The sequence below is a fragment of the Podarcis liolepis genome (assembly GCF_965112155.1).
Source record: "Podarcis liolepis genome assembly, chromosome: 12".
Lineage (NCBI taxonomy): Eukaryota > Metazoa > Chordata > Lepidosauria > Squamata > Lacertidae > Podarcis > Podarcis liolepis.
Window position 1 is genome coordinate 47,298,845 of NC_139563.1, and position 27,159 is coordinate 47,326,003.

The window sequence follows — 27,159 nt, forward strand, 5'->3', positions numbered from 1 at the left end:
ACAACTGCTTAGCATGCAGAAGGCATCAGGTTCAGTCCCCAGCATCTCCTGGTGGGACTGGGAGAGGTCCAGCCTGAAATCTTTTTTTTAAAATTATTATTATTTTATTAAAGATTTCCTTGTTTTACAGAAGTATGTGTAATGTCTCTTGTATTTTTTCCATGTAACATTTTTACAAATCAGTTTCATTTGTTGAGACATTGGGGGGGGGGGAGGTGTGGAGGGGGGAAGATGGGGGGGTCGGGTGGCGATGTTTCTATTTTGCTTAATGTATGTAGGTTTTCATGTCAGCGCTGTTCGTGCAGGTTCTCTGCTGTTCAGTTGTGTTTCTTTGGTGGTGAGAGAGGTTGGAGTTGGCCTAGGCCCTAGGGTGTGGTTGTTTGTTTGTGATTGGCTGTGGTGATCTTTGTTTTCGTGTGTGAGTGGGGTGGGTGGGTGTTTTGGATCAGGTTAGCCATATGGATTTGTATGCTGTTGGTGGATTATTGTCATTGTCTTGTTGGGCTGTATATGTGATAAAGGGGAGCCATACCGGGGTGAAGGTGTCTTCTTCTATTTGTTCCCATGTCAGTTTCAGTTTATTGGTTAATTTTTCCAGTAGGGCTGTTTCCTATACTATTTGGTACCATTGGTCTATGCTTACTCCTGACAGGTCTCTCCAGTGTCTGGTTATGGTGTTTCTGGCTGCTGAAAGTTCATTTTGCAGGGCTGTGAAGCCGCTTGTCCCTTGCAGAAGTTTAAAGAACTGGTTTCTCCTGTTGTACCAGAGGAATGGCAAGCAGAATGTGACAGTTAATGTAGGACGGCATCGTAAATGAGAGGTAAGATAGGGTTGAAACAAACACGTGTAAAATGGATGTTTCATCTTTCAACATCCCAGCTTGACCTTCCTCTCAAAATCATAATAACTAGAGGGGCTGGACTGTTTGAGGTTCGAGGCTTTAGGAATGCAGCTTCCACCCCCCACCTTCATCCTGTTCCACCCTCGAGACACTGGAAAGCAGACTGCCCTGTTATCCTGGGAACTGTAGTTCGTTAAGGCTGTCGGGAATTGTAGCTTTGTGAGGGGTAAAATGCAATTCCCAGTGTACTTTGGAGGACGTCATTGTTGGGAGGAAAGCTACAACAATTGTAATATGTTATCTAAAAAGGGAATGAAGTGGAAGACATAAAGGCAGCCTATTCTTCCTCCTTACTGATTCCTACTTTTTAGCAAATACTTATTGGTAAAAAATTTCACTTCCTTTCAGGCTTCAATTCCTTCATGCATCTTCTCCAAGTTTATTTGGAGTCAGTATGTTAACTAGTGTTGATTTCTTCTTAAGCAATTTCTGTTACCCTCTTTGCCACAAGTACTTTCCAGGTAGTTAACAAAATGCAAGAAGTACCTTTGCCACCCCAGTTATCCTTAAACAACCCTATGAGGTGGGCTAGACTGTGTGGCTGCCCCAAGGTGAGTCAGTGTGCTTCATGGAAAAGTGGATTTGAACCCAGGTCTCCCTGGTCCTAGTCCTGCACGGTAACCGATACGTCACCCTGGCTTTCATGTACTATAGATGGACATAGATCTAAAAGGAATGCACATGTATACATAACATATATAATGACTATCTGCATATTTCCCAAATATATGTTTCTAAATATTGGCAGTGTTTTTGACCTTTCTGGATGTTGCTGTTATCTCTCATCTTCTACCAGGATGAAAAGGAAAGTCAAATAAAGGGCAAATCAGCAAATTAACATCCTCAGGAAGGAAACTGGAGAGCAAATAAGTTGTGGGACACCAGAAGCAATACATGACTGTTGGTGCTTTCATGCAGTCCTCCTCATCAACATTTTCTTCTTCCCAGTGATGATTCTAATCAAATAAAAATCAGGCAAATAGTTGCAATAAATTAGTTTGAGCAAACACCACCAAATGCCACATCATTTGCAAGTTAATGTGTATTTATACGCTGCTGAACTGTAAATTCTTCGGGTTGGGAAAGCGTCTGGGGGTTGGGGGGAAACAAGGATCTTTTTTGCAACGTTACTGACACATATAAGGGTTAGGATAAAGCATTCCCAAGTGCTACTGAGCTTAATAATAATAATAATAATAATATATTTATACCCCACCCTTCTGGCTGGGTTTCCCCAGCCTCTCTGGGCGGCTCCCAACATAATATTAGAAACACGATAAAACATCAGACATTAAAAACTTCCCTAAACAAGTTTGCCTTCAGATGTCTTCTCAAAGTCAGATAGATGTTTATGTCATGTGACAAAGACATATGAGAGCAGAAGCAGCAAAGCAAAGCAGCAAAATTTCATGCACAAATCCTGTATTCTTCAAGCACTGCTTTCATTTATCGAGCTGTTGGATCGGCCAGAAGGTTTGAATTCTGACAACTCATCTAGTGTAGTAAACAATGACATAGGCGCCGACTCCATGGGGCTTGAGGGGGCCCGAGCCCCCTCAAAAATTCGTTTGGGGGGGCTCAGCCCCCCCAATAATCTCGGGCGGCGGTGGGCGCGTCCGCGGCTTTTATAGGGCGCCCGGCGCGCACCAGCTCGATAACGGGCACCGGCACGGCGGGGGGCGCCGGGCCGGGGGAGGGGGGCGGCCGGCCTGTCTCCTTGGCAACCCCATTGAGCAGCGCCGGCTCCCCCGGGAGGGCCATCCCCCCGCGCCGCCGATCGCCAACACCGCCGACGCTGTGGCTGCCCGAGCCCGAGCCCGAGCCCGAGCCTGAGCCCGACCCGGAGCCCGAGCCCGAGCCTGAGCCTGAGCCCGACCCGGAGCCCGAGCCCAAGCCCGACCCGGAGCCCGAGCCCAAGCCCGTCAGTCAGTCAGGAAGGAGAAATGGGGAGGGAGACGAGGGAGGAAAATTGCGCGCAGGGTGAAGAAAGGAGAAGGGCGAACGAGGCGAGCTTCCAACCCAAAAAAGGGCTGGAAGACTGGGAGGATGAAGGATCGGGAAAGAAAGCGACGCCTTCCCCGCCCGCGACGTTGCCCGCTTGTCATTGGCAGCGCAGCGGGCGCCCAGAGGGGCTGGGCACCGGCGCAGGGCCGCTCCACAGCCGCGGAGGACAGCTGCGCGGCTAGCAAGGTGCGCCGCGTAGAGCGCGGCCCTTGTGTGGCCCGGTGGCCAGGCAAGCTCGTGCGGGGACCCCCATGCGAATCTAAGACGGGAGAAGAGGGCAGAGCAAAGGGGGTCCCTTCCCCAACCTCTGGCTCTGAGACTTCCCTGTGCCCCAGAAAAGCGAAAGGATTTTCTCTTCTTCTTTTTTTATAAATATTTTATTAAGTTTTCAAATACAAAGTTAGAAACATACACTGAAGAAAAAAGTAAAAGAACAACAAAAAGAAAAAAAGAAAAAGAAGAAAAGAAAACCAACCATTCAACACATTTTTTATATAACTAACTGGACTTCCTCGCATCTCCCTTACCCTGCATTCTTTATAATAAAGATATCAGCAAATTATTACCTTGTTTCGTACCTTATTTTGTACTTTTCAAATACTATACCTCTAAATTTAACATACTTTTCATCAGTTACTTATATCTTAAATTAAACATAGTATTACCTTAGATTTTGACCTTTTCTTACTTAAAATATAATTTCCTGTTTCCCAAATCTAATTGCTGAAGCTATAGTTTCCGAATCGTGTAAATTTTTAACATTCATACAACTTATATTGTTTTTGTAAATAGTCCTTAAATTTTTTCCAGTCCTCTTCCGTTGTTTCTTCTCCCAAATCTCGGATTCTGCCAGTCATTTCAGCCAGTTCCATGTAGTCCATCAATTGCGTCTGCCACTCTTCCAGTGTGGGCAAATCTTGTGTCTTCCAATATTTTGCGATAAGTATTCTTGCTGCTGTAGTTGCATACATAAAGAAAGTTCTATCCTTCTTTAACACTTTCTGGCCAACAATGCCCAAGAGGAAGGCCTCTGGTTTCTTGGGAAAGGTATACTTAAATACCTTTTTTAACTCATTATAGATCATTTCCCAGAAGGCCTTCACTTTTGGACAAGTCCACCAGAGGTGAAAGAATGTCCCTTCAGCCTCCTTACATTTCCAGCATTTATTATCAGACAGGTGATATATTTTTGCAAGCTTGACTTGGGGTCATGTACCACCTATAAATCATTTTCATAATATTTTCCTTCAAGGCATTACATGCCGTGAATTTCATTCCGGTGGTCCATAACCTTTCCCAGTCCTCAAACATGATGTTATACCCAATATCCTGAGCCCATTTTATCATGGCTGATTTGACTGTCTCATCCTGAGTGATTTTCTCTTCAACCTGCCCTCCATCCTCTTGCGGAAAACTCTTTGCCTGCCCTGCCCGTATCTCGTTTTTGCTTTTTAATTCCACACACGCACCCTTCGGACTTCGTGGCAATCGGGCGTGCGGGTGCGTTTCCTAAGAGAGTGAGGACCCCCGCCTCCTCCCCACCTGCTCCCTTGCCAGCCAGCCAGCCGCGCGCCCTAGCCGGAGAGCCCCGGCCATCCCCGTCGCGCAATTGGCTGGATCTCCCTTCAGCAGGCTGTGCTCACAACTCGGCCCAGGGACCCCCAGCAGCGGATCTCCGGCTCAGCTGAAGAATCCGGCAACAAGCCCCCTCCTCCCCAATCGCTCCGCCGAAATACGCTCCAAAACCCCCCAGATAGGCCGCCGGCCGCCAAGTCTAGTGGCGCCCTGAGCGAGGGTCTCTCCCCAACACCGCCACCTCGAACTGCGTTCTCCCGGCTAGCCGAGCGAACCAGCGGCAGGACCCCGGTATGGGCCCCCCCCAATATTTTTTATAAGTCGGCGCCCCTGAACAATGAATACAGGTCATTTATGGGGGGTGGGGCGGGGGGCAGGCGATCTGCCAGCAACAATAAAGGAAAAAAATTGGGAAAGGAGGACTGTGCTACCAGGACAATTTGTACAGGATCTCAGCTTATCACTGCGGCTCTGTTCAGTTCCTACAGCTTTGAAGTGCCTGATCCCATGCCAGCTGCAAAGGCTGTTCCAGCTCCCTCCTCCCTATGTCAAAGAAGATGTGTGGGTGGGGAGAGAAACATTATTGCATGACACCCCAATCCCTGAGTGGAGTGAGATTCCAGGGATTCCAGACACTTTCCCAGACACTGTGTAGATGAAGGGAACACAGTGGATGTAGCCTACCTTGATTTCAGCAAGGCATTCAACAAGGTGCCCCATGATATTCTTGTAAAGAAGCTGGTAAAATGCGGTCTTGACTATGCTACCACTCAGTGGATTTGTAACTGGCTGACTGACCGAACCCAAAGGGTGCTCATCAATGGTTCCTCTTCATCCTGGAGAAGAGCGACTAGTGGGGTGCCACAGGGTTCTGTCTTGGGCCCGGTCTTATTCAACATCTTTATCAACGACTTGGATGATGGACTCAAGGGCATCCTGATCAAATTTGCAGATGACACCAAACTGGGAGGGGTGGCTAACACCCCAGAGGACAGCATCACACTTCAAAACGACCTTGACAGATTAGAGAACTGGGCAAAAACAAACAAAATGAACTTTAACAGGGAGAAATGTAAAGTATTGCACTTGGGCAAAAAAAACGAGAGGCACAAATACAAGATGGGGGACACCTGGCTTGAGAGCAGTACATGTGAAAAGGATCTAGGAGTCTTGGTTGACCACAAACTTGACATGAGCCAACAGTGTGACGTGGCAGCTAAAAAAGCCAATGCAATTCTGGGCTGCATCAATAGGAGTATAGCATCTAGATCAAGGGAAGTAATAGTGCCACTGTATTCTGCTCTGGTCAGACCTCACCTGGAGTACTGTGTCCAGTTCTGGGCACCATAGTTCAAGAAGGACACTGACAAACTGGAACGTGTCCACAGGAGGGCAACCAAAATGGTCAAAGGCCTGGAAACGATGCCTTATGAGGAACGGCTAAGGGAGCTGGGCATGTTTAGCCTGGAGAAGAGGAGGTTAAGGGGTGATATGATAGCCATGTTCAAATATATAAAAGGATGTCATATAGAGGTGGGAGAAAGGTTGTTTTCTGCTGCTCCAGAGAAGCGGACACGGAGCAATGGATCCAAACTACAAGAAAGAAGATTCCACCTAAACATTAGGAAGAACTTCCTGACAGTAAGAGCTGTTCGACAGTGGAATTTGCTGCCAAGGAGTGTGGTGGAGTCTCCTCCTTTGGAGGTCTTTAAGCAGAGGCTTGACAACCATATGTCAGGAGTGCTCTGATGGTGTTTCCTGCTTGGCAGGGGGTTGGACTCGATGGCCCTTGTGGTCTATTCCAACTCTATGATTCTATGATTCTATTCTATGATTCCCAGGGTTCATGTTTCCTTCAGAATGAGGTACAGCAGAGACTGTGGTGTCTTTATGATATATGGTTTATTTACACATATAGGCAACCTGAGCTTACAATGGAGGGAATCACAACATCAACACTCCAAAAAGGTCTTGCTTCTCCTATTGCCACAGCCTTGGACTGAAGCAGAAATCCAGGGTCCATGCTTAGGGTCATTATCAAGAAGCTGGCCTGACTATTCCAGCAACAGAATCCTTGCTGGATCCAGCAATTAGAAGGGACTCAGGCGTACAGCCCATAGCTGTCAACGTTTCCCTTTTTTAAAGAGAAATTCCCTTATTCCGAATTGGATTCCTCGGAAGAAAATGGAAAAGTTGATAGCTATGGTACAGCCTAACCCTGCCAAAACAACAACAGCAACTCACAACAATTCTAATGGATTGCCCTGCTGGCTTTGTCAAAATCAGTGTCAACCTGTCTTTTTTAAATGCGTATTTTTTCATAATACTGATAGCTTTGAACTTGTTAATGTCTTTCACCTGCATTTTCCAAATTACTAACAGCCTTCAACTTTTTGAGGTTGTAAAAGTATTTTGGCTCTGGTGTGCAAATAATTCAGATTCTATATTCCTGAATTCAGTAGTGGCACAACAACTATTAAAGATGCCCTTTCCTACTCTCTTTGGTGGCTTTTATTTATGTGGACATTGCCACCCTTACCCCTCCCTTTAGATTTCTCAAACAGAAGTCATTTATACAGTATAGGGGTTTTTTGCAGCAGGTAATTGCGTTAAAATCTTCAACTGGTCATCAAATTGCATTGCACTCTATAAACAACTTTCTTTGTTCTTCTGAAAAAGTGGTATCAATATATCCATATTGAAAAATATTCCTGAAGTGCTCAAGGAGTTGCTACTGTTTTTCCAGCAATAGATTTTGCAGGGAAAGAGTCTGCGTACTTGTATACTTCTGAATTATTATTATTATTATTATTATTATTATTATTATTATTATTAATTTAATTTCTTTAAATAATTATTACAAAATATAAGCAAAGTATTAGAAATACATACATACATCTATATTTCAGATAAGCACACATATATAAAAAGAACAAAAGAACAAAAGATAAAAAAGAAGTAAAGAAGAAATAAACAAATACAGAGGAAAAAAGAAGAAAAGTTGGAAGAATTTTTTCCAAATTTATTCTACAAATATTTCAATATGAAAATAATAATAAAATTTCATTGATTGACTTCCATCGCTTGCACTGCACTTCCTATATACATTTTAAGCAAGATAGTATCTGTTATTCCTTATTTTTCCCATACTATCTCTCACAAATATTCTAAATAAATTTTCTAAATCTTTCGTAAATCTATTCTAAACACAACCAATACCTTACATTTAATCTTTGTCTACATAAAGTTTATCCTATCAAAAAACAATTCTGGTCTTTTCATGATTAACCTGGGTGTGGGGTATTTACTATGGAGGATAACAGGACCCCTTTGGGCCATAATGAATGACCCCAATGAAGCATGTAGAACAAATGTGCATATTGATTGGGTGTGCACAAATATCTAAACTGATGAAACTGTGAAAAAGAACTTACTCACTAGATGTCAGTCTACTCCTTCAAATCTCAGATTGTGGTTAAGTCAGCCAGGGATGTTTTTCACTGTAAGCCAGAATCTCCACTCAAATAAACAAGGAATATTCGGTGTTATGTTGGAGGGGATGCCAGGAAACAGGGAATTATGTTCACATGTGGTGGGGGGGGGTGTAAATATGTACAATAATGTACAAATATGTACCTTTTTTTGGCAAGGGGTGTTTAAGAAGATAACAGAAATCATTGAGTTAAAGCTGACCAAAAGTCCAGAAGTAGCATTATTATCAATTTACGATGGCGTGGAAGGTTCACAGGCTATGAAGGACTTGCTCACAAATTTATTGACAGCTGCATGAATTATTATAGCTAGGAAGTGGAAGGGGCAAGCAGAATATAAAATGGAAGAATGGTATAAAGAGATCTGGGATATAGCTATTAATGATAAATTAGCATGTGCCATTAAGGTAAGATGGGGAATATGCAGGTGAAATTATTTTGAGGAGATATGGAGGGTGTCTGTAGAATTTGTACTGTTAAAACGGAAAGGTATCAAATCATTGCAAGAGGTGTTGAAATTTTGGAAGGTTGGATAGTTACAATGGAATGGTCTCGGTGGTGGAGTGCACATTTTTATTCTTATTTGTGATTATCACTTTGTCAAAATAAATAACAGTTTTTTAAAAACCCACAAAAATAGGGGAAAAAAAATTTCCAATTTCACCCCTTTCATAACATAATCAAATATTTGTTCTCCTGTGTTTTCCCTGTGCTTTTTCCAGTCTCTTTTGAGAACTCACAAAGCCTCGGTTGTTTTGGTAGGTGGGGTGGAAAACTGAACAGCAGTAGCATGATTGCTGCAGGCATAGATTTTTTTTGGCAAGGTAGTTCCACCCTTTCTGAAGGGGCGTATTTTTGACATGCGCACCTTGATCCAAACGATTCCAAGGTGCTCCAGTTCAGGGAACAGATCTGGGGATGGAAAATAGCCTGTTGGTTCCTGCTTAATCGTTTTGGAGGCTATGTGAAAAACCCTTCTTACCTAAACAGCTACCCCTTGAGTCATCAACCTTGGTGCGGGGGGGGGGGGGATTCTAAGGAGCTACCTGACCACAACTGCAGTAAGGTTTCTAATTGCAGCCTGGCCTTAGACATGTTTCCTGCAAAGTAAGTCCTAATGAGTTCAAAGGATCTAACTACAGTTTCCAAAGAGTAGTAAAGGTAAAGGGAGCCCTGACCATTAGGTCCAGTCGGGGCCGACTCTGGTATTGCGGCGCTCATCTCGCTTTATTTGACAAGGGAACCAGCATACCGCTTCCGGGTCATGTGGCCAGCATGACTAAGCCACTTCTGGCAAACCAGAGCAGTGCACAGAAATGTCGTTTACCTTCCTGCCAGAGTGGTACCTATTTATCTACTTGCACTTTGACGTGCTTTTGAACTGCTAGGTTGGCAGGAGCAGGGACCGAGCAATGGGAGCTCATCCCGTTGCGGGGATTCGAACAGCCAACCTTCTGATCGGCAAGTCCTAGGCTCTGTGGTTCAACCCACAGCGCCACCTGCATACCTTCCAAAGGGTAGAAGTCAACTACATTTTACTCAGAGCAGACCAATCGAAATTAAGGATCAGGTAAATTCATTTCAGCACAGTGGTACCTCAGGTTAAGTACTTAATTCGTTCCGGAGGTCCGTACTTAACCTGAAACTGAAGCACCACTTTAGCTAATGGGGCCTCCTGCTGCTGCCGCGCCGCTGGAGCACCATTTCTGTTCTCATCCTGAAGCAAAGTTCTTAACCTGAAGCACTATTTCTGGGTTAGCAGAGTCTGTAACCTGAAGCTTATGTAACCTGAAGCGTATGTAACCTGAGGTACCACTGTAGGTCTGAGTAGCATTTAGTTGAATGTCACCCATAGAATCTTACCTTAAAGATAACCAAATTTATTACGGCATAAGAAGAGACTACGGTCCATTTATTTAGATGCAGCGTTTTTTTGGGGGGGGGTGTACACACACACACACACACACACACACGGCTTGTGGAAATAAGGAGCAAACTTAGTGAGAGGACTTTGGTATAACAGTTGGTTCTGTGGCCGGCCCTACCATTGGGCAGAATAAAGCAACCACCTCAGCCAACAGTTATGATAAGTGGGGTGTGATGGTGAAGTGGGCAAGGGCTATGAGGAACTTAAAGAACGTTTTTCTCACTTGCCTTTATATTTTTAACTATATGCTCCTCAGATTCGTTGGGCAAGGCTCCCACCTTTGACATGAAGCATTCTTGCTTCTTCTCCTCTCCTTGAAACCTTGAACCTGGGAAGAGCCTGTGTACGTTAGTGCTGTATATTACTTTAACAAGGGCAAACGCGCTCAGTGGGAGAGGTGAGGCAAAGAGCGGCCACCATTATGGGCAACTAACTCGTTACCTCAGAAAGTTTAGATATGCCCAATGTTACCTTTCTGTAAGGCCCTGAACCTTTAAGTGCAGGTTGGTAGTGAGGCTTCCTTTAAACTTTCAAAATGGGTTATGAATTTCCTCAGCACTGTAAGTTCCCCACTTTTTTTGGTTGATACCTTTTTTGTTATAAAGGGCTCTAAATTTTAGTTCCTGAGCATGGCAACTTCTGAGAAAACTGCTGTGGAGCTGAGGTAAATGTGAAAATGCTGTTTCTGCTCCTGTCAGCGTGAAGCTCAAGCTTCAGGAGGCCACATCTCAAAAGACATTTCTGTGGAAAGTTTGTGCTATATGTTATTAATTTCACGACACTTCTGCACATGATATCATTTTTGTGAAATCCATATTGATGTCCTGATATTCATGTTATTTACCTCTGTATAAAAACTTTGCTGCGAGTCCCTCCAGAGACCTTTGCTAAACAAACTAAATAAATTAAATAGTTACATCTGTGCAGCTACAATGGTGCGGCTACACATCACTAAAATCCTGTTGCCCTAGAGTTTGCTATTCATATGTGAAAGCACCCCCATTTTGTTCTTATTTTTCAGGAAAAGATTATGGCAACGTGTCCTTTCCTTAGAGCCATGCAATATAATTTCCATTTCCCTCAAACAACCAGGTACACTCGGTTCCTCTCTTGCAAATCTTAGATGCCCTGTATTAGCTAAAGGGCATAATCCTGACCATAATGGATGCCTATGCTGTCTGTGTCCAATTTCTGCTAAGGGCAAATGTTACTATGGTCCATTGGCGGTTGGGTCTGTTTCTACAATATTATGTACCTCAGCTTTTAAACATTCTCTTCTTCAATGAACACTTAATCTATGGAGATAATGGTATTGTGCTGTGCTGATGTCCTCCTTGACTGACCATGATTATTTGCCCATACGAATACTTCAATTGGCCATGAGATTATGCATCTGTACAGAATATCTTCTTCTTAATCATTTTGATTGGTTTTACATATACAAAGTTATAAGCAAAGAATCATAAAGTATATTCATATAGAGATTCCTCCAAATTTCAGGACTTCCCTCCATCCCCTCCACGGGGTCCCATTTTAAACATTTAATACTGTACTCAGAGTAGACCAATTGAAATTAAGGATCAGGTAAATTAATTTCAGTAGGTCTGAGTAGCATTTGGGACACGGGTGGTGCTGTGGGTTAAACTACAGAGCCTAGGACTTGCCGATCAGAAGGTTGGCGGTTAAAAACCCCATGACGGGGTGAGCTCCCGTTGTTTGGTCGCTGCTCCTGCCAACCTAGCATTTTGAAAGCATGTCAAAGTGCAAGTAGATAAATAGGTACCACTCTGGCAGCAAGGTAAACGGCATTTCTGTGCACTGCTCTGGTTTGCCAGAAGCGGCTTAGTCATGCTGGCCACCTGACCCAGAAGCTGTACGCTGGCTCCCTCGGCCAATAAAGCGAGATGAGCGCCGCAACCCCAGAGTCGGCCACGACTGGACCTAATAGTCAGGGGTCCCTTTACCTTTACCTTACCTGAGTAGCATTTAGTTGAATGTCACCCATAGAATCTTACCTTAAAGATAACCAAATTTATTACGGCATAAGAAGAGACGACGGTCCATTTATTTAGATGCATCGTTTTTTTGGGGGGTGTACACACACACACACACGGCTTGTGGAGATAAGGAGCAAACTTAGTGAGAGGACTTTGGTATAACAGTTGGTTCTGTGGCCGGCCCTACCATTGGGCAGAATAAAGCAACCACCTCAGCCAACAGTTATGATGGTGCGGCTACACATCACTAAAATCCTGTTGCCCTAGAGTTTGCTATTCATATGTGAAAGCACCCCCATTTTGTTCTTATTTTCAGTTATTGAACATGTGTCTACGGAATCTTAATTAATGGAAAAGATTATGGCAACGTGTTCTTTCCTTAGAGCCATGCAATATAATTTCCATTTCCCTCAAACAACGAGGTACACTCGGTTCCTCTCTTGCAAATCTTAGATGCCCTGTATTAGCTAAAGGGCATAATCCTGACCATAATGGATGCCTATGATGTCTGTGTCCAATTTCTGCTAAGGGCAAATGTTACTATGGTCCATTGGCGGTTGGGTCTGTTTCTACAATATTATGCACCTCAGCTTTTAAACATTCTCTTCTTCAATGAACACTTAATCTATGGAGATAATGGTATTGTGCTGTGCTGATGTCCTCCTTGACTGACCATGACTATTTGCCCATACGAATACTTCAATTGGCCATGAGATTATGCATCTGTACAGAATATCTTCTTCTTAATCATTTTTATTGGTTTTACATATACAAAGTTATAAGCGAAGAATCGTAAAGTATATTCATATAGAGATTCCTCCAAATTTCAGGACTTCCCTCCATCCCCTCCACGGGGTCCCATTTTAAACATTTAATACTGTACTACATATTCTTTCACACTCCAATTTTCATATCAAACCATATTCTCCATGGTAATTTTAACACTACAAGTAAAGTTAAAATTCTGCTTTTGTTTCCATCTGCTTACAGTGGTCTCCTAAATAGCTTATAAATTTCCCCCATACTTTTATAAAGTTTTTGTCCTCTTGGTTTCTGACTGTTCCTGTCAGTTTTGCCATCTCGGCATAGTCCATCAGCTTGCTTTGCCATTCTTCTCTGATAGGGACTTTGTCTTCTTTCCATCTTTGGGCTAGTAGCATCAGGGCGGCTGTTGTTCCATACATAAAAAGTCTTTTCTGCTCCTTTGGTATGTCGGTACCTATAACGCCTAATAAAAAGGCTTCTGGGTTCTTAACAAAACTTATTTTCAGCACTTTTTAAATTTCATAATATATCATCTCCCAGAAAGCTTTTATTACCTTACATGTCCGCCACATATGATAAAATGTACCTTTTTTCATTTCCAGCAGATATTATAACTTGTCCTATACATTTTTGCATAGAATATTTTCTAAATAAAAGGTAAAGGGACCCCTGACCATTAGGTCCAGTCGTGGCCGACTCTGGGGTTGCAGCGCTCATCTCGCTTTATTGACCAAGGGAGCCGGCGTACAGCTTCTGGGTCATGTGGCCAGCATGACTAAGCCGCTTCTGGCAAACCAGAGCAGCGCACGGAAACACCGTTTACCTTCCCGCCAGAGCGGTACCTATTTATCTACTTGCACTTTGATGTGCTTTCGAACTGCTAGGTGGGCAGGAGCAGGGACCGAGCAACGGGAGCTCACCCCGTCGCGGGGATTCGAACCGCCGACCTTCTGATCGGCAAGTCCTAGGCTCTGTGGTTTAACCCACAGCGCCACCCACGTCCCTTTTATCTTCTAAATAGGTTTGGGTTATTGTTACCACCATCACTGACATACCTTTACCCTGAGTGACAACAAGTGTGGTGGGCGAGTGGCATGTTTCTCCCCTCCTGGCAGCAATGCCACTATGTTTGCTTATTTATTTAGAAGATTTGCACCCCACCTACCACTGGATTGAGCGGTCCTCAAGGCAGCTAGCAAAAGACCATAATAACACAAATGCATATACACAAACTGAGCTGGGGATGGCAAGGGGTTGGGGTAAGCTTCCTGCAGCGATTCCTTCTCTGGCCAGTTGGAAAGGTCTAGGCTCACCTTCAAACTACCATGATGTTCTTCCTGGAGGTCTGAGACTGCAACCTCCCCATTATCTTTGGTTCCCTGCCCATAAGCAGAGACCTAAGTGTCCTTCCTTTTGGAGAAAAGCAATGGGGCACATCCCCCAGGCAAGTGTGGTCCTCCAGGCCTACAGAATTTGGCATCTCCTTCTCAGTCCTTGACTGTATTACAAAAATACATAAATCAGTAGCCTTCAGGTTAAACTCCAAGATCAAATTTACAGAGAGTCTCCACCCCTTGATTTGCTCCTTATAAAACACAACTTTCTCCCTTTCCACCTTCACTAACGGGGAGTAATGGGGTCAGTGATGAATCTGTGGCACGGTTTCAATAGTTGCGGCTTCGCCTTCTTCATCCTGTTCTTGGGTCTCCTTCTCCCAAGTATCACAGGAAGGGAACTGAAGTATGTTGTAGTGGTAAGCGTGAGGTCTTCTTTTCATTGCTAACAATGACCTTGACAGTGTTGATCTTTGCTGTTCTTCTTTCTAAATTATGTTCCTGTGAATAATTTTATGCATTTTGACATGCTAAGGAGAAGTTTTTTCAGAAGGTTTGTTTTTATGAGAAAATTTCTGAGCTTTTTCTCTTCCCTCCCCCCTTAAAAAAGACCACTAGGAATATCCCACCCCTACCCCCTATTTCTAACCATATTTTGTGGTTGCCATCTTTCCATTTTTCCCATCCCACACAATGCTTTTGATGAATGATGCTAAGTACCACCACACACAAAAAGCATTGTTTAAAGGACAGGGTATAAAATGTCTAAACGAGCAAGCAAGTATACAAACCAGAGCTTGAACAAAAATATTGTCTAATTGAATTTAAACTCTTGGTTTTTCTGGTCAGCTTTATGAAGAACACACAATGGGCAGTGCATTCAATATTTCACTTGACATCTGAATGTCAATGCCCAACTGTCAGCAGATTTTGCAATGCATGTTTTCTGAATATGAGAAAATGTTATATTCCCCTTTTGCTTCCTTTTCCCAACCGTACAGCACTAAAGTTGCATGCAAACTATCACTTATTCTTAGCAGCACACAACAGTATTGTTGACAGTCTTCCTTTTGTAGATACCCACCCTCAAAGTCTGTTAGCTCTAGAATAGGGCTTCCCGGACTGTGGTCCATGCCCTTCCTTCAGGTGGCCTGCAACATGTCCTCATGAAGTATTCGTGATGATTTTGAATACTTATTTTCTTTCTTCCATTTTTTTCAGTTTGAATTATATGAAATGCAAAGTGTAGTACAATAAGATATAAGACATGAAAGAAGCACTAAAAATATAATTAAAAATTATACAGCACAGAGCAGATTGCAAGCACTACAGTAGTTAATAAAAACCATTAGGTGGTCCACCAAGACCATCAGCAGTTTTCAAATGGTCCAGGAGAAACCACTGCTCTAGAAATTCCTGACGTACATTGTGTTCTCATCTCAAAAGGAGAAGAACTAAATTCAAAATACAGCTGTATTAGCAAATCCCCTTCAACCTTTCACCCCTGCACAGAATTGCAAAGGCACAGGACCGCTAGGAGATATTCTGGCGGCTTTTTCATAGTGCATTTCTCTGATAGACGAAGGCTATAATATTATAGACACTTACTTAAAAAGCAGGACCTGCTGAAGTCAAGTCATTGGGACTTCTGAGTAGACAGGTATGGGGTAATGTTGTGAGAGGGTTGCGTGCTTCACATTTAGAGCGGCAGCAGGGCAGCTAATATTTCATTCTGATAGATTGCATCCAATTCTATTTTCTTGAAAACTAATGCAATCTTCAAAACATTTCACCAGGTTTACCGGCATGGCGACAGAAGCCCTCTTTCAACTTTTCCCACTAATGTGGTCAATGAAGATGTCTGGCCACAAGGATATGGAGAGCTCACAACGGTCTGATAATGCTCTAAGAAATGAAAACGTGTTTTGTTGATTTGTTTGCCTTTATATAATACTCATTAAGATACTAATTATTAGTTTTATTATTTTATTTAACAGAATGGCTATACTGCTCAAACGTCCAAATCTCTACAAAGCTTCTGAAACTTCTGAAATGTTGTTATTTATTATTTCAGGCTCCAGTAATAGCAATGCCCATTTCAGTACAATGTACACAAACAGTAATATAATTTATGTATGGTCCACTAACCCAAATTACAGAATGTTAACTACATAAATTTATTAATTTTTTTTAAAAAAGCAAAGAGCAATCATAGTCTAAGGTCAACTGCAGCATTTAGAAATTTTGCAACGTTCTAATCCGTGTGCTACGCTGGTGCTGGCTCGCCAGAGCAGCTTTGTCACGCTGGCCGCGTGGCCCGGCAGTGTCTCCGGACAGCACTGGCCCCCGGCCTCTTAAGTGAAATGGGCGCACAACTCTAGAGTCGGACACGACTGGCCCGTAAGGGCAGGGAGGTACCTTAATCTTTTGCTGCTGTTGAGCATGGGTTCCATCTTCCTCACCCCAAACTGAGTCCTTAGAAACGACACTTCCTCATGAGGTAGTGTTGTTCCAAGAATATTGCTGTTGGCGAGAAGGGAAAAGCCATGCATCAGCAGGATGTGGAATGGCAACAAAACATTGTTTAGAAGAAGAAAACCTGATGCCACCATCATAAGCCCCCGCTCAACGAAGAGCAGTGAACATTTTACTCCCAGGCTGCAGAAGTTGCCAAAACACAGCTCCCACTATCATAGTCCGCAGTTTGGGCTGTGAATGTAAATGGCGTTCATAACCCAGCTCTAGAACAATGCCAGTGATCTGAGAGCTACAGCCATATCAGCACACATCCATAACTTGTAACAGAATCTGGTCCAGCCTCCTTTTTCAGTCTTGGAGACCTGCCACAAATCTAGATGTTAACCTTGTTCTCCTGGTGCTGCGGAAAGGAACAGGCCAAAATCCAGAGCTTAGATTTTTCATGATGATGTAATGTACACCCAACACCGCGAGCCTAGAATACACAAAGTGTTCCTTTATCCTTTGAAATAGTCAGAAGTAGCTTGGAGGGGACGGTAAATTGCATCTATGAGTTTTACATGCATACTTTTCCTTTTCCTTTTTCCCACAGCATGGAATGCGGCAGCAATACTTGTTGGGTCAACTCATAAAGGACAGATATAAGGACTTCTTAAGTGATGAATACAAGCGAAAGGAAGCAAGTATTGGAACTAACTTCCCCATTTTCTCAGCAATAACATTTATACTAATATAATGTTAGGGTCAAACTATGATAATAATAATAATAAAATTAAAATTAAAATTAAAATTTTATTTATATCCTACCCTCCCCAGCCGAAGCCGGGCTTAGAGCGGCTAACAACAGTAAATGTAACACAGTTTACATAAAATCACAATCAATTTATTGAAATACATTCTAAAATCAATTCATTCTAAAATGCCGCTTAGCTATGGATGGGTTTCCCCATGCTTGTTGGATTGGAACAAGCAAATAGAAGCAGAAGTGTAGTGATTTCCACCATGTGTTCAAAATTTACTCATAATTGCAATCCCACAAGCCTAGCAGCATCCGCAGTGACTTTCCATCACCAACCTTTCCCCTCCTTACAATGGCTACTATGATCATTGCAGCAGAGAGGGCGAGAGAAGGTGAAAGACCCTGTCTTTCCTTTCCCGTGTCCTCCTGGTTCTGTCCCTCCCCTCCCACTGGATTTCCAGTTAGGAGATGGGGCACAGACAGAAAAAGAAGACAGCAGTCACCAGAACAGCAACCCTGAAAGTGGGTTGGTGTGGGTATGCAAGTTAGATCTAAACCTCCCCCTGTGGAAAACAACCATCTAGGATCAAAACAACAATACCATCCTGAGCCACTCTTTCATTTTTTCCTTCTCAGATTTATGTCCGAAGTACAGATTATGATCGAACCATTATGAGTGCTCAAGCCAATCTGGCCGGACTCTTTCCTCCTAAAGGAAACCAAATCTGGAACAAAGAGATCGCTTGGCAACCAATTCCAGTTCATACTGTGCCACGTTCAGAGGAAAGGGTAAGGAAACGTGTGGTATTTTTAACCTTTTCCACTCCCAGTTCAATGGAAACATGGCAACCTGAGAGGTGAATATTTTACTTAAATAGAGAGATAAATAGAGATAAGAGAGAGAGAAGTCTTGGAGTTATGATGCAGCGTTAGAGCTTCTATTTGCAAAAACCAGCTGTAAAGGTAAAGGGACCCCTGACCATTAGGTCCAGTCGTGACCGACTCTGGGGTTGCGGCACTCATCTCGCTTTATTGGCCGAGGGAGCCGGTGTACAGCTTCCGGGTCACGTGGCCAGCATGACTAAGCCGCTTCTGGCAAACCAGAGCTGTGCACGTAAACACCGTTTACCTTCCCGCCAGAGCGGTACCTATTTATCTACTTGCACTTTGACGTGCTTTCGAACTGCTAGGTTGGCAGGAGCTGGGACCAAACAACGGGAGCTCACCCCGTCACGGGGAGGCTCTGTGGTTTAACCCACAGCGCCATCCGCATCCCTCCAAGGGCTTGGGGAAGGTAGTCTGTGACGGCACTTGGAGCTTAAATGCACCAGCAGAAGTTACAGTGTTCATTAAAAGCCCTGCTCAGAGGGGCACACTTGACCCTTGCTGCAGTCACACTCAGACTCTGAGTAAGGAAAATAAGAACGTGAAGTTTATTGTAGGAAATATTTGTTGGATACCACAGATCCTAGGTGCAGCTGAGGTAAATGTACAAAGAACCATGCTTGCTCTTCCATCTCTGCAGTAGAGCGAGAAAGGAAAAACAACTCCTCTCAATGGTGGGGTGAAGAAGGAGGAAGTGAGGTCAGCAGCCCTGAGAGTATCAGTCTGAAGAAAGGTCAGCATTGAAAGTCTAGCAAACATGGAGGCTCTACTTTCTATCTCCATGCAAACCCACCAAGCCTTTAGCACAAGCCTCCCCTGACCAAGGCAACTTTTTGCAACAGAAAAAGTGGAAGTTGTAATCACACGCTATTGACTGGTTGCTCTTCAAGCATCTTCCCACTAATAATCTGAATTTAGGATGGACATATGTATTATACACAGGCAGATGACAATATGAGGAGGTCTTTTTAGCTGATATGTTTCATTTCATTTCATTAGTTGTTGCATTTTCCTGTTCGCGCTCCATGTCCAAAGTTCGGTCAGCTTCTAAAGGAAACTTTTGGATCCAAAACAGTCCAGGAAAAACTGAAAAGTCAAATGGTAAGAAATGGAAAGGGAAAATCTTATGGCTGCAATCCATGCGAGTAAATTCCACTGAAATCAATGGTGCTTACTTCTGAGTAGACATACCTCAGAATGTGCTGCGAATGTCTGATAAGACAGCCAAATGCCTTTTGTTTCTTGATGTGACATCTATTATAAACCGTTTTTCCTCATTATAAATTTGCTATTGTTTTGCTTACAGATCCTTTTAGCAGTTGTGCAAGTCAAACTGACTTCCATGGGCTGCTTAAAACTGGAGATGAATCAACCGTCCCCAGAGGGACTCTCTTATCTCTCTGAAATTACAACCTGTGCACTGTGCAGCTTTGAATTGTTTTATTTTTCTTGTTCCTGCCTGCTTGTAAAATAAAGCGAGAATCAATTTTCCCAAAGGGGGCAATGAAAGAGGTCTGGGCGGATTGCCTTGTTGGCTGTGGGGAGCAGGCCGTGGCGCTGCCAAGTTTGCAGGGGGCATGCACAAAATGCCCACTGGGGCCTCTCCTGCTCACTTTCCCTCTCCCTCCACCCCTCTGCCCTGGTTGGTTACTGCTCTCCACGTCCTTTTCACTAGCAAAAGGGAAATGAAGGGGTCTCTTGTTCTGTGGTAGCATCCCACCTGGAAGTAGTAAGAGGTTGGAAGTGTCCGTATTGGCAACTTCAAGTTGACTGGAGCTCAACAAACCCACCATTCATATCCTATGTCTCCAAGGCAATATAAATCTTTCCCATCTCGCAGTCGAAATGACCATTGCGTGGGTCTGCCTTTGAAGGCTCTTCCGAAGCTGTAACCTGACTGGTGCAGAACAATGGCAGTCAATTTTATTTCTGCTGCTGTCTTCAGGGGCCATTGAGCATGCTCAAAAGCACTCTGGTTGCCTATTAACGTCTTTGTTATGTACTGAGTTGAATAGGATCCAAAATGCAGCAGTCTGATTGGTCCTAGAACGATAGGATTCAGAATGCAGCAGTCTGATTGGTCCTAAAACAATGCAGCAGTATGATTGGTCCACAGGAGCCACCCTATCCAGCTCCAGGCGGAAGTGAATCCGCAACCTGATTGGCCTACAGGAGAATCCCGGAATTAACCAATCACGTGCGGCCCATTTTGTAAATAATGTATATAAAGCAGACATTTGGGGGTAACTTTCATTCCTCACTATTATGAGCTGAATAAAGAGCATGAAATCCACACTCGACTCCGAGTATATTTCAGTCTTGTTTGCCAATAGCTTTCAATCCCCTTGTGCTCCTTAGGATCAAGCTCTGAAAGCCCACCGTTTAATTCTGTCCTCTAAGATTGGGGGCTACTGCAGCACCCCCCACATTATGGAACTGGCATTAAAAAATGGCAGTCACTGCAGTATCAGGCCCTACCATTCATTTGCACTTACTGGTTCATTAATCCTTCTGCTCTTTATCTTTCAGCCATTTCTAGGTCAATTAGCATCTAACCTGGGATACGATATGAAGGCTCTTCTGGATTTTAACAGTCACAAACTCTGGAATGCGTACGATGCTTTACTTGTTCAGGTAATTTCTAGTAAACCTATATGAAACTCATTCATCCCCAACAAAACAGACCAAGGGGTTTAGGACGAGGTCAGGTGGCACATGGCAGATAAAAGCCACACTTGTGGCAAGGTCATTAACGATCCTGCTTTCAATATTATTTGTGCTGGAGGCTGTTGTAACCATAGTAGCAGAAGCTGCAGTGGTCCAAGCTACTGTTTACATTGTGGATGAGGAACCATTTTCAGCTTCAGGGACGCATTTCCATCTAGGAAACCTTCCAAGGTAGGACCACGTATCAGTGGTGGTTTTAGGGGGCAAGGTTGTGTAGAGCTATAAATGTACATTTTACCTTTGTGCGGTTCTCAACCTGTGGGTCCCCAGATGTTGTTGGACTACAACTCCCACCATCCCTGAGCTCTGGCCTTGCTAGCTAGGGGTGATGGAAGTTGTAGTTCAACAACATCTGGGGACCCACAGGTTGAGAAAGGCTGGTACACACACACAAAAACACACACACACACACACACAGCTCTCTATGCTCCCTATAAGAGACATTATCAGAAATCAAAGACACATTTCACCCAAGCTAAAACACCCCTTTAGTTAGGCAGAGGCCTATTCTCCCCCCACAAAAAGGGGAACTTCTAGACTGAGTTCATCAACCCAGTTGGGACTATGTGTTTTTTTTTTTTTTCCTTTAACTGCCATAGACATGGGGCTGGGAGAGGAGACCTCAAAAACCTATGTAGTCTAATTCTAATCCTACAATTGTGGAAATTAATTTAGACCAAATCCCTTCTCGTTGTAATATGGTTTTATTGGCTGGCTGTGAGCCATTTTGTGTGGGCCCCAATGTGGCATGGAATGGGTTTTCCTATATAGAAACATGAAAGTCTGTGAAACAACAGAACAGATGAGAGTGAGAGAGCAAAGGCATGGCTGACAGATGAGTCACCACCCCAGTGGCGTAGCGTGGGGGGTGCAGGGGGGGGCGGCCGCACCGGGCGCAACATCTGGGGGTTAGGGTTTAGGGGGCGCACATCCACGGGTTAGGGGGCGCAAATCCACGGGTTAGGGGGCACAAATTACTTGCCTTGCCCCGGGTGCTGACAATCCACGCTACGCCACTGCACCACCCGCTTTTATTTCTTTTCAACTGTAGAAAAAACATAAGCAGCCATTACCAGCCTGGGCTACTGATGAAGTCATGGGCAATTTGAAAGATCTTTTGGCATTTTCCTTAAATGCAATGTTTGGGATACATGAAAGAGAAAAGAAATCACGACTACAAGGAGGTAAGAAAAAGCAAAACAAAGCCCACATCTTTCTATATGGCATGCATATTATCTAAAGCAGGAGCAACTAACTTATCTTGGTTCCAGGGCTGCATTGAAGGCTGGAGACTCAGAGAGACCAAGTGCTGCGTGCCTCATGTGTAGACACAAAGGCTGGATCTAGACTCATTAACAAACGTTTCAGGAAAACGTATTATAAAGCTTATAGTGAGAAGTCATGTTGCCAAAGGGTCCAACTCTACAGCGCCATCTGGTGTCCCAATGTTATAGCGCATTTAAAACACTTCCTTCCGTTGCTAATGTAGCTGAGTCTGAAGACACATTCCTATGTGTATATAGACCAACTCAGCACCCATATTGTATACCCGTCAACTGTCCCAATTGAATTGGGAGTATTACTAGAATGTTAGAACTTCTCTGCCCCAGCTGGAAAAAAAGTCTTTGCCAATTTACTTTAACAATTGGTTAAAGATAAAAGGGCTTCTTGGTTTCACCAGCATTTGTATTCCTTTCCATCACCATTAAGGTCTCCTTGTGAAAGATATTTTGAATAAGATGACAGAGGCTACTAAGTCCACTGATGGAAGAAAAATGTTAATGTATTCAGCCGTAAGTATGAACATTTTAAATTGACCAAACCTTCTGTAGCTCGCATTCTCCTGCTACTTTTTGGCTCCCCTCTTTAAGCAGACTATTTGGAAATGCGATTTGTCTACTCAAGTAACATTATGCACATCACATCTTTTAAAAACAGGGTTGAAAAACAGAGTGTCACTTTTTACTTTGAAGGGGAAACAGTTATGCTCTTGATGAGTCGCCCTACCTTCCTGGTCTGGATTGGGCCACATTCTGTACATTATCTTTGGGGGGCTGTAGGGAGAGATTTGGGTAGGAAAACTGCATAGCCCTCCAGCCCAAATCAGGGTCCCAACACAGCTCATGTTCCTGCAAAATAAAAGTAATTACACAGAGAAAGAGAGAGAGATGATTGACATAAGGTTTCATCGATACTGAAGGCAGCCTCAGAGCTACAAATGTGAAGAAACTACATGTTAAAATACTAAATTAGCTGGCTGACTGCACATTTCATTCCCTTTAGTGCCTGCTTGGATTATTTGCAAGCATGATCCCTTTGCAATATCACATGTCCTAAAGACCATAATGAGGCCCTTGTCTAAAACGGCATCTTTGAAACTAGCAGAGTCTGAGATAAGAACTCTCTTTCTATATATTCATATATACACATATGTACACACACAAAAACTTCTGTCATAAAAGTTATAAGGAATTCTTTTTTCTCCCTTTTATAGCATGATACCACAATAGTTGCTCTCCAAGTAGCACTCAATGTTTTCGACGTAAAGCTACCTCCATACGCCGCCTGCCTATTTTTTGAGCTATATAAAGAAGACAGTGGGTAAATATGAACTCGTATATTCAATAATTACCAGTGATTTATTGGGTAAGCATCTGCAAATTCACTCATCTTCTCAAACACAGTATTTCTTCTCACAATTCCTGCACTGCTGAAATGGGTCAAAAATCAGTTGCGTTCCCTCTGTGTTTGAGCTTGACGTCTGGCTGTTCAAAATGCTATTGAAAAATTATTTCATAGCTGAGTGGGTGAGGTGTGCATACCTTTGAAAGACAGAAAGGGGTTGAAAGGGTTGAGTCACACTTTGTGCCAAATCTACAATATTGATCATTGATGCAGAGCTGAGAAATCCCAATTAAATCATAATTACTTGAAACAGCAGGTTAGAATTGGGCAACAATGAAAAGGTGTCATGGGCCTCCCAAATGAAAGACTGAGAGATGCTCAAGAGAGGTTGTCTACCCACTTTTTCCTAACTTTTCTCGATTATTAAAGAAAAACAAGACTAAATTCCACAAAATATCCAATTTCATGAAAGGATTTCTTAAACCACATCCAAAACAATAGTGCAATTCTAGTCACACTTAATGGGTCATAAGCCCCACTGGGACTCACCTCTGAGACAACATGTGTATGATTATGCCTGAACGCGCTTAATAGAGAAGAATCCCAACTGAACACAATGAAATTTACTTCTAAGCAACTATGCCCATAATTGCACTGCCTGAAGGCTACGTTCCTGGGCAGAATTCAACAAGGGCTGCCTGTAGGCATGAAATCCTTTGCAGGCTTACTTCGGAATAAACCCCATTGATATCTGTGGGACATATTTCTAAATATATATGCATGAAATAAATTGAACAACCAGGCAGCTTGCGACAAAGGGCTGGTTTTGCTTCTTTAAGTAAATCCCATCAAGATGATTAGCATTCAGTCAAGAAAATCAGCAACTTGTCTTGAGCCTTCCGTGGTTAGCAGTACAGAAGTCCACCCATCTTATCAGAAGACTTCTCAGATCAGTTCTTATGAAATGGAAGTGAGACCTGGGTGGTATATGGCTGCATCTTGTAGAAATGACTTCTTCTTTCTTTGGCGATCACTCATAGCCGAGTAAGATTGTCTTACATAAACACGGTTTTAACAATGAATCCACAAGTGACTGTGGAGGCCAATTCTGGATCCACATGTCCTTCCACAGTGGGGACATTGGTTTCCAGGCGGGAATCGATCACGGTGTGGATTTGCCAAGTATGCCTTCCTCCTAGCATGTTTCTCCCTTGCATCCTGAGTTCAAGCGTCTTCAAAGCCCATGACACCTTTGGTAAAGGCTGTTCTCCAACTGGAGCGCTTGCAGGCCAGTGTTTCCCAGTTGTCAATGTTTATACTACATTTTTTTAGATCTGCCTTGAGACAGTCTTTAAACCTCTTTTGTTGGCCACCAGCATTACGCTTTCCATTTTTAAGTTTGGAATAGAGTAGTTGCTTTGGAAGAAGATCATCAGGCATCCGCACAACATAATGCTCTTAATGACCTACATTTCTTCTTTTCAGTGAGTTCACCATTGAGATGCACTATCGGGCCCAAAAAAATCTTCCACCCCAAGCTCTTGTTTTGCCGGGCTGTGAAGCGGCTTGCCCCTTGCAGAAGTTTAAAGAACTGGTTTCTCCTGTCATACCAGAGGACTGGCAAGCAGAATGTAACAGTTAATGTAGGATGGCATCATAAATGAGAGGTAAGATAGGTAGCAGGGTTGATACCAACACATATAAAACCGATGCATCAACGTTGAATTTCTCAGCTTGACCTTCCTCACAACACCCCTATGAGGTAGATGAGGATGAATGGCCCAAGGTCAAACAGTGCACTTCATGAGGCTACCTTTGACCGTGACTCGGAAACTGCAAATAATCCCGAATGTGGCAACTAAATTGGACCATATAACACCAATCCTGAAAGACCTGCATTGGCTTCCAGTATGTTTCCGAGCACAATTCAAAGTGTTGGTGCTGGCCTTTAAAGCCCTACATGGCCTCGGCCCAGTATACCTGAAGGAGTGTCTCCACCGCCATTGTTCACTAAGGTCCAGCTCTGAGGGCCTTCTGGCGGTTCCCTCACTGCAAGAAGTGAGGTTACAGGAACCAGGCAGAGGGCCTTCTCAGTAGTGGCACGTGCCCTGTGGAACGCCCTCCCATCAGATGTCAAGGAAATAAACATCTATCTGACTTGAGAAGAGACGTTAAGGCAACCTTGTATAGGGAAGTTTTTAGCATATGATGGCCTCCTATGTTTTTATATTTGGGGAGGAAGCCCAGGACAACCAAGTCAGATGAACAGGGTACAAATATTATTATTATACAGGTACACATATGTATATATAACTTGTAATAACTATATGTGTATTTCTCGAAAAATATATTTCTAAATGATGGCAGTGCTGTTGGCCTTTTGACATGTTGCTATTGTCTCTCGTCTTCTACCAGGGTGAAAAGTAAAATCAAAGAAAAGGCAAATGAGGAAATTAACATCCCCAGGAAGGAAAGTGAACAGCAAATAAGTTGTAGGACACCAGAAATACTGCATGACTGTTGATGCTTCCGTGTGATTCTCATTATTAGGATTTTCATCTTCTCAGAAATTATTATGATCAAATAAATATCAAGCAAACAGATTCAAAAATCGACTTGGAGAAACCCTGCCGTCTGCTGCATCATTTACAAATTAACGTGTGTTTATATACTAAATCTAATGATGGGGGGGGGGGTGATGGCTTGTGAATGCTCTCTGCAAGAAATGCCTCTGCTCACTCAGAGATACATATATACATCCTTTATTTTACATATGTACAAGCAGCACACATAATCAAGCATCCGAATCCTCTGGGTCAGATTCTCGGAGTGACTTACGTCCACCCCTTTTCCAGCAGAAGAGGCGAGGCATTCTCATGTGATGTCTCTGCCCCCTCCTCTTTAACACTTTCCTTTCCTGAGCAGATGGAACCGGCACTGCTTCGCTGTCCGTGCCAGAGCTTCCTGTGCGGTGTTGAGGCTCTGCTCCAACATCTGAGAGCCTTCCCTCCTCCCAGTGGCGTAGGGTGGGGGTGCAGGGGGGGCCGGCCGCACCGGGCGCAACATCTGGGAGGGGGGGCGCTCGCAGCTCTCTGCCCCTAGGGCAGAGGGGGCACAAATTACTTGCCTTGCCCCGGGTGCTGACAACCCACGCTACGCCACTGCCTCCTCCTGAGTTTCCCTCCTTTCCTCCAATGGCACTTCCTGCCCCCCTTCCTCTACTTGTCTCTCCTCCTTCCCTGCGTTCTCCGTCAATACCATTACGGGTGGGGGTGGGGGTGGTAACAAAAGCCTGGGGAGAGAGCAGCAATTGATTTTGCAACCTTATTGACAATATTTTTAAAATACTGGTGTGTTTTTTTGAAAAAAAAAAGTTCAACTGTGCAACTGAGCTTCATATTCTTTTTTTAGAAGTCTATTTATCAAAAATGGTTAACATATTTTGGACATTAACCCCATATTCTTCAAATATTCTTATATAACTGTGAAAGTGAGCACTTGTACAGTTCCCATTCATTTCAACGGGTGTTAGGACTTTTGAAGTCCCTGCTCCCATACAAAGTGTACAAGTTTTCTAGCCCCCTCCTCCCTGTTGCCAAATAAGATGAAAAGGAAACATAGGAATGTTTTGTCCTGCAGAGCATTTGCCTTCCTACTCAACTGAAACTGACAGGTGTTCCATCAACATCAGTGTCACCTTGTCCTTTAGA

At 43.5% G+C, this 27,159-nt stretch overlaps 2 protein-coding genes across 22 annotated transcripts in view; both read left to right on the forward strand.

Moving 5' to 3' along the window:
- The first annotated feature begins 391 nt into the window (after window positions 1-391).
- On the forward strand, window positions 392-26,074 carry LOC310689916 (lysosomal acid phosphatase-like). 21 transcript variants are annotated; one of them, XM_083468457.1, is made up of 12 exons: window positions 9,558-10,402; window positions 12,213-12,318; window positions 15,792-15,915; window positions 17,066-17,152; window positions 17,849-18,001; window positions 19,097-19,198; window positions 20,627-20,731; window positions 21,876-22,008; window positions 22,535-22,617; window positions 23,319-23,425; window positions 24,935-25,116; window positions 25,865-26,074. In XM_083468457.1, the coding sequence occupies exons 2-11, from the start codon at window positions 12,245-12,247 to the stop codon at window positions 25,089-25,091; spliced, it is 1,125 nt and encodes a 374-aa protein (XP_083324583.1). In that variant the 5' UTR covers window positions 9,558-10,402; window positions 12,213-12,244; the 3' UTR covers window positions 25,092-25,116; window positions 25,865-26,074. The 21 variants fall into 21 exon arrangements, with proteins under 21 accessions (XP_083324574.1, XP_083324586.1, XP_083324577.1 ...); XM_083468448.1 differs by lacking the exons at window positions 9,558-10,402; window positions 12,213-12,318 and adding an exon at window positions 392-821; XM_083468460.1 differs by lacking the exons at window positions 9,558-10,402; window positions 12,213-12,318 and adding an exon at window positions 1,159-1,453 and having other exon boundaries at window positions 15,792-15,887.
- Window positions 10,659-27,159, forward strand: part of LOC310690005 (prostatic acid phosphatase-like) — a 33,867-nt gene continuing 17,366 nt past the window's right edge. The window contains exon 1 of the mRNA XM_083468670.1: window positions 10,659-10,991. The gene's annotated coding sequence lies outside the window, so the exon portion shown is untranslated. The remainder of the gene's footprint in view (window positions 10,992-27,159) is intronic.

Bases quoted from the DNA above. Each gene is read 5' to 3' on its own strand.
- LOC310689916 (XM_083468446.1), top strand. From the start codon at position 14,295: ATGGGGTCAGTGATGAATCTGTGGCACGGTTTCAATAGTTGCGGCTTC. The intron at 14,415-15,791 runs GTAAGCGTGAGG...ACATTTCACCAG, and splicing joins AACTGAAGTATGTTGTAGTG to GTTTACCGGCATGGCGACAG. The intron at 22,618-23,318 runs GTAAGTATGAAC...TCCCTTTTATAG, and splicing joins AAATGTTAATGTATTCAGCC to CATGATACCACAATAGTTGC.